At 40.3% G+C, this 12,377-nt stretch overlaps 1 protein-coding gene and 1 long non-coding RNA gene across 3 annotated transcripts in view; one reads left to right on the top strand and one right to left on the bottom strand.

The window, feature by feature from the left end:
* LOC145542583 (uncharacterized) overlaps positions 1 to 12,377 on the bottom strand; it is a 36,532-nt gene that overhangs the window by 5,167 nt on the left and 18,988 nt on the right. Inside the window, exons 4-5 of the long non-coding RNA XR_014079953.1 lie at positions 5,693 to 7,582; positions 5,136 to 5,213 (exon numbers count right to left, since the gene is read on the bottom strand). This is a non-coding gene — a long non-coding RNA (uncharacterized LOC145542583). The remainder of the gene's footprint in view (positions 1 to 5,135; positions 5,214 to 5,692; positions 7,583 to 12,377) is intronic.
* The window catches only part of LOC145542579 (phosphatidylcholine transfer protein-like), a 130,739-nt gene that overhangs the window by 116,100 nt on the left and 2,262 nt on the right, over positions 1 to 12,377 (top strand). For both annotated transcript variants that reach the window (XM_081581648.1, XM_081581647.1), the window contains exons 3-6: positions 5,831 to 5,945; positions 8,152 to 8,231; positions 11,173 to 11,344; positions 12,234 to 12,301. In XM_081581648.1, the coding sequence (XP_081437774.1) occupies positions 5,831 to 5,945; positions 8,152 to 8,231; positions 11,173 to 11,344; positions 12,234 to 12,301 (435 nt within the window). The remainder of the gene's footprint in view (positions 1 to 5,830; positions 5,946 to 8,151; positions 8,232 to 11,172; positions 11,345 to 12,233; positions 12,302 to 12,377) is intronic.

Here is a 12,377-nt window from a genome sequence, read left to right as displayed (position 1 = left end):
AAAATCACTGTGGACAGGGACTGCAGCCATGAAATTAAAAGACACTTTCTCCTTGGAAGAAAAAGCAATGACAAACTTAGACAGCATATTGAAAACCATAGACATCACTTTGCCAACAAAGGTCCATGTAGTCAAAGCTATGGTTTTTCCAGTAGTCATGTACAGATGTGAAAGCTGGACAGTAAAAATGGCTGAGCACCAAACAACTGATGCTTTTGGACTGTGGTGCTGGAGAAGACCCTTAAGAATCCCTTGGACAGCAAAGAGACCAAACCAGTCTATCCTAAAGGAAATCAACCCTGAATACTCATTGGAAGGACTGATGCTGAAATTGCAGCTCCAATACTTTGGCTACCTGATGCAAAAAGCTGACTCACTGGAAAAGACCCTGATGTTGGGAAAGGTTGAAGACAGGAAGAGAAGGGGATAAGAAAGGATGAGATGGTTGAATGGCATCATCGACTCAATGGGCATGAGTTTGAGTAAGCTCTGGGAGATGGTGAAAGACAGGGAAGCCTGATGTGCTGCAGTCCATGGGGTTGCATGCAGACGTTACTGAGCAACTGAACAACAACAACAACAAGCATAGAAATATATATTTTATATATATATTATACACACACACACACACACACACACACACACACACATATATATGAGAAGACTATGAGCCATTATACGCCAACAAATTTGACAAGCGAGAAAAAAGAGACAACTTTCTAGAAACATACACCCCACCAAAATTGAATCAAGAAGAAATAGATTGCATGATCAGACCAATCACTAAAAGTGAGATAGGATTTATAATTTAAAAAATCCCTACAAACAAAAGTCCAGAACGAGATGGCTTCACAGTTAAATTCTACCAAACACACAGAGAAGAGCTTATACCAATCTTCCTCAAACTGTTCCAAAAGTTTGAAGAGGAACAAACATGCCCAAAAACATTCTATGAAGCCATTGCTCTGATACCAAAGCCAGAGAAAGATATTACAGAAAAAGAAAATTACAGGCCAATTTTTTGGTAAATATAGATAAAAAAATTCTCAACAAAATATTAACAAATCAATTCCAATAACACATGAAAAAAATCATACACCACAATGAAGTTGGAATCATCTCAAGCCACTGTGATGTTTCAACATGCAAATCAATCAGTATGATACATCATATCAGCAAAAGTGACAAAACCCACAAGATCATCTCAATAGATGCAGGAGAATAATTTGGTAAAATTTCACATCCATTCATGATAAAACTCTTGTGAAAGTCAGTATAGAGGGAACATATCTCAGCATAATAAAAATTATTTATGACAAACTCACAGCCAACATAATAACCAAGGGTGAGAAGTTGAAAGTCTTTTCACTAAAATTTGGAACAACACAAGGATGCCCACTCTCACCATTTCTCTTCAACATAGTATTGGACGTCTTAGACACACAAACAGACAATAAAAAGAAATGAAACCTATTCAAAACGGTAGAGAGGAGATAAAATTGTCATTACATGCATGTGATATGATATTGCATGTAGAAAACCATAAAGACTCGATGCAAAAGCTGTTAGAACTGATAAATGAATTCAGCAAGGTAGCAGAATACAAGATTAACATACATAAATCCATTACATTTCTTTATGCTAACATGAAATATCAGAAAGAGAATGCAAAAATTGCAGCAAAAAAAATAAAGTATCTAGGAGGTAAAACCTGACCAAGGAGCTGAAAGACATACACTGTGAACTGTAAAACATTAATAAAGAAAATTAAAGATGATTCAAAGAAATGGAAAGCTATCCCATGCTCTTGGATTGTAAGAATTAATATTGTTAAAATGGCCATACTATCCAAAGCAATATACAGATTTAATACAATACCTATCAACATATTTATGACATTTTTCACAGAACTATAGGAAATAATCCTCAAATTCATATGGAACCATAAAATATCCAGAATTACCAAAACAATCTTGAGGACAAAGGACAAAGCAGGAAGCATAACCATCCCACACTTTAGACAATACTACAAAGCTACAGTAGTCAAATCTGTATGGTATTGGCACAAAAACAGACATATGAATCAATGACACAGAATAGAGAGTCCAACAATACACCAACATACTTATGGACAATTAATATTTGATAAATGAAGCAAAGATATACAATCAGTAAAGAACAATTGCTTCAGCAAATGGTGCTGGGAAAGTTGGACAGCCACATGTAAATCAATGAATTAGGAACACACCCTTGCACCATACACAAAAATAAACTCAAAACAGCTTAAAAATTTAGATATAAAACAAGACATCATATGACTCCTAGAAGAGGCAAAACATTTTCTGATATGTCATACCAATGTGTTCTTAGGTCAGTTTCCCAAGGCAATGGAAATATCAGTAAAAATAAATAAATAGGACCTAATTAGACATGAGTTTTGAACAGCAAAGGAAACCATAAGCAAAACAAAAAGACAACCTATGGACTGTGATAAACTATTTGTAAATGATGTGGCTAACAAGGCTTAATTTAACATCTCCTACAATTCAATAACAAAAAATACAATCCAATAGAAAAATGAGCAGAAGACCTAAATAGACATTTCTTCAAAGAAGATAAACAGATGGCCAACAGGCATTTGAAAAGATGGTCATCATCACTAATTATTAGAGAAATGCAAATCCAAACAACAAGGTACCACCTCACACTAGTCAGAATAGCTATCATTAAAAATCTACAAATAATGAATGATGGGAAGGGTGTGAAGAAGAAGGAACCCTCCCTCACTGTTACTGGCAATGAAATAATGCTATTTTCAGAAATATGAATGGACCTAGCAATTACCCTACTAAGTGAGAAAGTCAGAAAGAGAAAGACAAATACCATATGATATCACTTATATGTTAAATCTAAAGTATGAAACAAATGAACGTATTTATGAAACAAAAACAGACTAACAGATATATAGAACAGACTTGTGGTTGCCAAGGGGGAGAGGAAGGATTAGGGAGTAAAGGATTGGGAGTTTAGGATTGGCAGAGGCAGTCTATCGTATACATGATGGATAAACAACAAAGTTCTACTGCAAAGCTCAGGGAACTATATTCAATGTCCTGTGATAAATCACAATGGAAAAGAATATACATATGTATTATAACTGAGTCACTTTGCTGTGCAACAGACATTAACACAACATTGTAAATCAACTGTTTCAATAAAACATTTTGAAAAAAGGAGAAATATGTCAAATATTACAATTAGGTGTTTGTGAATTATAGAGTTGCATGCCATTTTAACTTTGTTATTTTGGGCATTTTATAATTTTTCTTAATGATTATGAATTATTTTTATAATTATAAAAATTCACTTTATTTTTTCAATGACAAAATGAAAATATTATTGTGTTTGCTGAATTTCTCTTTTAAAAGAAACGATGGTTTAAAAAAGTGCATTGATCCGAATATGAGCGAGGCTGCTAAGTGCCTGAAAACAGCATTTTACTGATAGACTAGGAAAGGAGTCATTGAGTGTTTGGTTTCTTTGGTGTTCTGGCATTTCTCATCCCTGCCATGAAGTGAATGTTTAAAGGAAGTTGTCATAATAGTTCACTCGTGGGTATTGACACAAATCACAGCATTCTATTTTTCTCTTCCTAGAGGGCTTTCTGTTTCCTTTTCTGTGATATTACAGGACTGAAGTCACCAAGAGCTAAAATTATCAATACATTTAGGGGGAAAGGAAAACATTCCTAGAGGAGTCAGTTTGCCTTAATTCATCCAAATAATCAAAGCTAACTCATGTGAAGTTGGGAAGATCATAATTTCTCTACATAATTATCCCCTTTGTTCACTGTGTGTAGAAAATGGGGCCACACTATTCCTGAACAGCAGCTAATAGTCTCTCTCCCAAAGCTGATTAAAGTGTGTGTGAGTGTAGATGTGTGTTGTCCACAGACCCTCACTGTCTTCCCATCCTTACGAGGGAGGGGAGAGGGAGGAGGAGAAGGAGATGTTTTTTTCCCTTGCCCTGCTCTTCTTGGGGCATCCATGGCACAGCACATAAGGGGGTCAGACCTACCAGTTTGTCATTTGCTGGTTGGAAATATTTGGTATAAAGCCGTTTACTTTTAAAGCTGACACTTCCTTATGAATTCCGTCTCAATTTTACTTTCCATTTCCTGCCAGGTACTTTCACATACATCTGAGATTCCTCAACTGGGAATTATTGTTATGCCACCTGAGTCAGGAGACCCTTGAAGCCTCAGAATCTCCAGAAAGATTTCCATGTTTACCCCTTGTCTTCACATAAGTCCCTGGGACAGTGTTTAAGAACATGGGTTCATTCATGTTTGATTAGCCAGTAACACTGCATTAGCAACTGGAAGCACGAGTCCATCTAAAAGGTTCACTTTGTTTGTTTAGTTTATTAGCTTTTTCACTGAAATTAATTAAGTCATTAGCTTAACCTTGACAATATAGCCTTTAGTCAAGGTGAAGGTCAGGAATTCTTAGTTGTCATTGTACAGAGAGTGGAGTGTATTCACTCCAGCCCACATCCTCACAGAATATGGCTTAACAGGAAAATAAGGAATATCTTTTGTACTTAGGAATCTAGAAATGGCCCTTTCCTGATTAAAAGGGACTAGTATGGTTTGAAGTTGGTATCTCTTCCCCCTTTTCATTCTTTTCTATACATGAGTTGTTTATAGAAAAAAGGAAGAAGTTGGTGAGAAATTCTGTGTTGGAATTGGTAAAACAATGTTTTGAATTTCATTATTCCTTGTGGTTATCTAAAATACTCTGAAGCCTGGATGCTAGCTGCCTATATGATACCTCTATATGGATATTTAATAGCATTTCAAGCTCAATATTCTCACAGTAGAGTTCTTGGTTATCCTGCAGCCATCAGATCACCACCTCCGCAAGTTTTAGCTATTTCAGAAAATGGATCTCCTATCTACCTGGTTGTTTAAGCAAATGTTATAAGAATTAAAAAAAAAAAAAAATCTTTGCTTTCTCTGTCCCCACAGCTTTGGGGACAGTGGGACCAGTATGTTCAAGGTGTCAGCAATTCCTGTTGACATTACTTCAAAATGTGTCCCTAAATCACTAACTTCTCCCCATTATTTCTGTTACCTCTTTGTCCAATCACCAACATCTCTTCTCTGGATCATTGCCCTGGTCTTCTAACCCATCTTCTTGCCCCCTTATGATCTATTTTCAAGCAGCAAGAACCACGTTTTAAAAAATTATTTCCTTGTTTTAATTAATTCATTTGTTTCCCATAGCAATTAGAATATGATCTCTTACCCCCTTTACCTCGGTTCACAAAGCCCTTTGGACCCAGCCCCCACTGCTTCTCTGACCTCAGATCTTATCACTGTCCCCCATCACAGTTCTCTGGACCCCTTGACTTTCTGTTCTTTGAGTAAGACAATCAATCAACCTGAGGGCCCTTTCCCAAACAGGAATGGGCTTTCCTAATCTTCCCATAGTGGTCTCCTTCTACTATTTAGAAAAAATTCTTCTGGTTAGTCCAACACAGAGACATTTCCTGGACACCTGACAGTATAGGATGAACCACAGCCCACCAAAACTAGATACCGTTTATCACATAACTCTCTTTTATCCTATTTACATTACCTGGGTAGCTATAACCCCAAAGGCAAAGGCGATGAGAGCAGAATACTCACCTGCTTTTTCAGCATTGCATCACCGAGTCTACAGAGGAGGTGCTCAGGAGTGATGCTGCACAAACAACAACTTTTCATGTGCTGTGTAATAGCAACTTGAGAGTCAATAGGCTATTTCTGTCTGCTCTCATTTTATAGCCGACTGGACTTCATGAGTATAAGGTCTCTGGTATTGTGAGATCTCCACCAGATCTACTTGCAGATGTCTATATGGACTTAGACTATAGAAAACAGTGGGACCAGTATGTTCAAGGTGAGTCACACTTGATCTAAAAAAACTATTAGAAAGTAGAATCTATTCCTATTTACTCTAGCCAGTAGAATGCAATACGTTTAGTTATATTATGTTATATATGCAATGAGTTTAGTTATGTTATGTTTCATTTAAAATTTTGGCTTAAATATCTGAAGTGCTGGGCTTAAATGTGATATTTTGCCCTTACTGCAACTTTGTTATCATCTTGAATAGTTGTGGTAGCAGAACTGGAATTAGCCCCAAGGGCCTAGGCTGGCCACCTGGCTACCCTTCTTAGATTTTTCCTGTAAGTGATGGAGAGTTATAGAGGGAATAGATAAGGTATCTTTCTTCTACTTAGAGTGAGCAATGGCCGCTGCCATCTCAGTCACTGTGAAATAGACACACAGCTAGCTGAGGGGCACAGAAGTCCTGACAGACCCTTGTTGTGGTCAAGAATTTTGTTAGCTGAAAAGCTAACAAATGGCAGTGTAAGGAAAGGAAAGAGTTTATTGTTTCATAGCACTGAAAATCCATGAGTATCTGGCCTCCAGGACAGCTGTATTTAGTACTTCATTTCTCCAGTTTGACTGTTTTCTTTTGTGTTGACCACAATCTCAGGCAGATTGTTGTGTCTTGGCAGAAATACCACCAGAAGATGTGGGCTTACATTCTAACCACATACGCAACCACAGAAGGACAGAAACATTCCTACTTATGGCATCCAGATTCCCAGGATTGGCTCTTATTGCCTCAGCATGGATCATGTGCTTATTTCCTGGGGATGTTTGTCTTGGTTTCGGGTCACTTAATGTTATCAAATACCCTTAGTATTTAGGGTTCATTGTGATGCCGACTAATTCAAGGGAGAAGTCACACATTCTCTGTTCATCTTCCTAGCAGTTGTGGTTCAGTCACATGCTGTAGACACTGGCAGAGCCTCTGATGTGTGGTACTTGGCATTAAGAGTCTGCCCCATGCAGTATGGTGCAGAGGCTGTGTAGCTTGACTTCTCTGGAGCAATCCTGAGGTTCCTAACCTAACTCTATTCCTCCTAGATCTTCTCTGAGTTCCTTAGAGCCTTTACAAAACCACTTTTGGGCCTAAACTTGCTAGAGTGGCAAGCCAAGACAGTCCACACTTGCCTTTCCTAAACTAATTGCTGTGATCATGTGTGACTCATTTTCCCAGTCCTGAAATTAACACTGAGTCAGTCCTGCTTAAACCACATTGTGAAGAAGGAGGGAAGGGCAATGACCTGAAGGAGAAAGAGATTCTGGTGCAAGAAGGGGAGAGTCGTAGCAGAGCAGGCAAAAGCAATGTCCACTCCTTCCCTTCCTTTCAAGGGCATCTTCAGCCTCTTGTAGTATGGATTGATAGGTTCTTTACTCCATAGTCTGCTTCTAATAGGTTTTATTTCTTTCAGAAGCTGAATTAAATAACACATTTCTGCTGTCAGCGCCTCCTCAAGGGGCTCTCTTGGCTCTTTCAGCAGTCTTAGCTTGACTCCTCTATATGGTTAGTTAGAAGCTTCCCACACAGCTTGAGGGCAGAGGCTGTGCACTTCATAGTATCCCTTTACTATCCTCCTCCTTGAGCTGATGTTATTTACACACAAAAGCATGGTGGACATTATGCAGATTTGGTTCCTGTTTCTGTAGTATAAAGCAAAACGGGAGAGAGACAAGTAGCATAGTGTTAGCATAGTTAAGCTCCTTTCTAGCTGCTTAGCAAGAACACCAACCTCTCCGAAACCTTCATCAAACAACTGTAAACGCTAAACTGCATTGCTCAGTCCAAGGATACTTGTAATATGTCAATAAATTTAAGGTGAGGAGTAAGGTCACAACAGCAAAACTATCAGTATTGCAGTGCTATCCAATGGTTACCATGATTTAATAACTTGAAATTTTATTTTTTTGGAAGCCTAATTTCCACATTTGGAAGCCTATTATCACATTCTACCTCAGAAGGTTTGTAGCTTCCAATGAACGGATTTTGTTGGATTCATTTATTTTTAATGTGTTTTTAAGTCTACTAAACACTGCTCCTGGGCAACAAGCTCTCAGTGATAATGACTTTTCCTGGAAGTCAATGCCTTCTGAGTTAGTGGTTTATCATCCTCTACAATTTTGGAATATCAACACTTTTTGTTAATTGAAGCCAAAGAGACTTCCAGATGCAATAACGTCATTTGATTGTTTTGGGGTTTTTTTTTTTTTAGAACTCTGTGAAATAAAAGTCGATGGAGAAGAAGCGGTCTATTGGCAAATGAAGTACCCTTTTCCCATGTCCAACAGAGATGTATCCTTTCCAAAAGTGAAATTTTAGTCCCTCAGTCATGTCCAACTCTTTGCCACCCCATGAACTGTAGCCTGCCATTCTCTTCTGTCTGTGGAATTCTCCAAGCAAGAATACTGGAGTAAGTAGCCATTCTCTTTTTCCAGGGGATCTTCCGGTTCTAGGGGTTGGACTCCAATTGCAGGCAGATTCTTTATCATCTGAGCTACCAGGGAAGCCCATCCTGGTGTAACATTGATCAGCTTTCTTAGTGTTTCTATGCCTCTTGGCTATCACCCAATGGTGGCATGGCCAGGAGTTGTGGACAACACCGTCTTTTACTCTTGTGCAAGCATCTGCTAAAGCTGTTGCTTCTTGTGTGGCTTTCAGAGACCTCAGGGTGTGATTTCTGGGCCTGACTACGTGTAACATCAGTAATTGTGGGAAGGAAGCTCATACTTTCTTGAGAACTTTTCTAGGAAATCTTTTGGCGTCAGAATTGAAGACCTGAAAAAACTTTTCTTAAAGAGTATTCAATACACTCCCTCAGTCTGTAGAGGAGGAAGCAGGGAGCCAGAGAAGTCAGGCGACAGAGGCGCACAGGCAGGTGGTTAGCAGCTGACTCGGGGCTGCAATACCAGCCCCACATTTCCAGCTCTCTCCGCCTTCCCACCTTCCAGATTATTGGCTCTGGACACTGTGTGCGTATTTTTCCCCCTCATTCTCCTCAATTATGACATGAAGCAGTTGAATGGATGTGGGGAGTTTTAGCTGACACTCTAGGGTTCTATGAAGCCCCCTTAGGACCAGGCTGGGAGGGTTGGATGGACATTTGCTGTGTGGGTGGATTGGGTGAAATAGGGGTGGGGACAGGGGAGATTTCAACTCTCTTCAGTCATAGAAGCTGAGTTTTTACACATTGAATTTCCGTAGAGGATTCTTTTAACAAAGCATCTGTGGAATTACAAAACAAACAAAAATGCTTGAAAACCACTGTTAGATGACTGCTGGAATCTTTTCTAGCTGTAACATTCTGTAAGCCTATATACTCCTGAATAATTGTTCTCTAGAAAGAGAGGGGGCGTGGGAGTGTGTGTGGGTATTGTTCTTGTGTGATTGGTGTACCCTGGCTCGGCCACATTACAGACTCCATAAGGGATTATTTCTTGGCACAATCCCCACAGACTGCTAGGTAGTTTGTATACAGGTGGTATGTATTTCAGCCAATTGTGGTTACTTAATCTCTTAGATTTTACTTGGTTTTCTCTCATCCTGCCAAAACTGTGCAGGCTAGGAGCCATCATCCCCATCAGACAGGGAAGAAAACTGAGGCAGAGGGAAGTTCAGAACTCTGCTCAGGTTCTCACCAGGGTCTCACCGTTACGGGCGGCAGACGCATGCATGGACCCAGGTCCAGCTGTGTCCAGAGAAGGTGATCTGGACCAGCGCAAAGCCACCTCTCTGACCTCACAGGGACCCTGCTGGGGGGCGTTCTCAGGAGCAGACACTTGGGGCTCCTTGCAGTTCTGTTGTGTTGTCTTTCCAATGCCACACAATCCCATAATGAGTACTCAGTCTTTGTATCTACAGGGCTGTTCAGGTTTTGAGAACAGAGAACAGCGTAGAGGAAAAGAACATTAGCTTTGGAGGGAAGGATCCCAGGCTGAGTGTGTGCTCACTTCCTGGTTTGCTGTGTGACCTTGGAAAAGGCCCTTCACTTCTCTGGGCTTCAGTGACTGGTGGTTCTCCAGTCATAGGCTAGGTCACACACCAGACTTTCCAACCCTGCAAAAACTTCTGTCAAATTGTAATCAATGCGTTAAGCTAAGTTTTCCTCAACTGAGTGTCAGGTGAAGTCTGTCACATGAGCTGAGCAACTTGTGGGAGAATATTTGCTGTGGAAAAAATAAAGGACTTGGGAGGGAGGAAATTCAGAGCCAAACAACATCATTCCTTCCCTAAAACATTTAAGAAATTTATGCATCAGTAAGTATAGAGTGGGGGCAATAAAATATCCTGCAGGGTGCCTGGGGGAGGGGCAGACCACAGAGGTTGCTATAGAGACTCTGAGTTGCCCTTGGGATGTGGTTTCGGCTTTTATAGTAAGTGTAATTGTGTTGCACTTAGAGTGATTATTTGGATTATTTTAGGCTTTCACTCCTTATCCTGTGAAACCCAAAATTCTGTCACTAGAAAGTCTAAGGAACACATTAAAGAGCTGAGTCACCTGAAGCTATGAAAGTCTTTTCAGGTTTCAGAGCCTGATCTGTTTTCAAATTCAGGTTCCATCCCTTCAGCTGGTCTATAGGATCTTTGGCAAGTTTCTTTACTTCTCTGAGCCTCAATTTTGTCATCTGTAAGATGAGGGTACTTATTCCAAACTCAAAGGGATTTTCTCAGGATCAGAACTGGTGTTCAATGTAAAGCATAGGATGTATGCATATGGGAAGGGCTCAATAAGTGGTGACATTAAGCCATTTCTTAAAATAGAATTATCTTGCCTATAATAGTGCCATAGACATAGTGGTTGGTCTGTGAGTGTTCATTGAGATGAAATGACTTTTGTGATTCATCATGAACCGGACTCAGTGAGGACATCTGCCTACTAATATTTGGTTATTCATGTGTCTTCTTACAATTGCCAGGTGTAAGCAACCTTGCCTGACCATCCTCTGTGCATAGAAATCAGAGATCAGGGCCAAGGTGGGGAACAGAGAGCAATGACACCATTGTTTAGTGAGTGAGATTCTGCTCCAGCCTCTCTCTGATGCCCTCAATGCGTGCTCTCAAATGAGAACACCAGGTGGGAGGAGCCATAGTTTTGCAGGGCAGGTAGGCAGAAGGACAGGAAGTGAAGTAATAGTATAAGGGAGCAAACACCAAGTGGAGGAGCAGAATCATGTCCCTGTGCTTCTGGCTCGTCTGAGATGCTGGACTTGATGTTGTGCCTTGACTGCTGGTGTAGTGTGTCTATGTGAGGCAGCGGCGAGAGCTGAACTTTGAAGGGCAGAAGGTCCATGTGATCCTGGCCCAGAGCATCTCTGTACCATGGTTTTCAGAGAAGTCGGGCATGATCCGGGTGAAGCAGTACAAGCAGAGCCTGGCAATCCAGAGCTATGACTCTTGGAGGAGCGAAGGTAAATACAAGGCATATATTGGTGCACCTGCCTGGGCCACCCATGTGAAGGCCACACTGATTGCGGGCCTATAAAAGGCAGGATGCTTTTTTCCCTGAGGTCAGAGACTGAGCATGGGTGCAAAAGAATCAAATGAGACTCAATTCACCCCAGAAGCTTAGCTATAATGCAAGATGGATGGTTAAATCTGATCAGTCCATTTTTTACTGACTCCATTGTCCAGATGAAATCAGAACATCCAAGGGAACCAGAAGGTTTATAAACTCACTTCAGGAAGGTCCTGTACATGTACAAGCTGGACAGGGGTGGGTAGGAGGGCTGGTGGGACCACCTCTGGGGAGGCAGCTCCTCCTCAGCCAAAAACCAGGGACTCAGAACCTGTCTGCCTTGAGTTCCAGCCTCAGGAAAGAGAATGGGAGGGGTCAATGCAGCCATCTGCTGGACTGGAATAGGTGTGACCTGGAGGCAGCAATGAAATCTGAACTTAATTCTGATTTGTGTTAAATCTGCCACCTTTACATGTCACTTTACTCTTCTGAGTCTTCATTTTATCATTTATAAACTGGCGTTCAATTTTATCAACTTTTTATAATTGAGGTAGTTAATGAGAGAAATAATTAAATGGGAGATATATCTCATTTAGATATAGATAATAAGTATCAATTAATAGCACTAGTCATGCCTTTAATAAAAAGCAGCAGAATGTGCCTGAGCTGTTTTCCTAAATGTATATATGTAAGTCTCTCATAAGACAAGGCAGAGGCAAGAGTTCACTTGAATTCAGTGTTACTTCTCTCCTTAATTTCTGGACTGAATATAAGCCTGGGTATTTCCAGGGATTTGGCTCTTGTTTTCCTTCTTGTAAATTGTGCTTTCTTTCCCTCTCTAGTTTTCATGTATTACTTCAATAACCCAGGTGGCCAAATTCCCTTTTGGATCCTTAACAATTTCACCAAGGTAAGATCCCAGGAGGCAGCAGGGGAGGTGTGTTTGGCAAATGATAACTTAGCGTGTGGTCGGTCTGGAAAGATGC

The sequence above is a fragment of the Giraffa tippelskirchi genome, chromosome 3 (assembly GCF_054371585.1).
Source record: "Giraffa tippelskirchi isolate mGirTip1 chromosome 3, T2T-mGirTip1v1.2.pri, whole genome shotgun sequence".
Classification (NCBI taxonomy): Eukaryota; Metazoa; Chordata; class Mammalia; order Artiodactyla; family Giraffidae; genus Giraffa; species Giraffa tippelskirchi.
The sequence above is the reverse complement of the archived record's forward strand: the minus strand, read 5'-3'. Positions and strand labels throughout refer to the sequence as shown.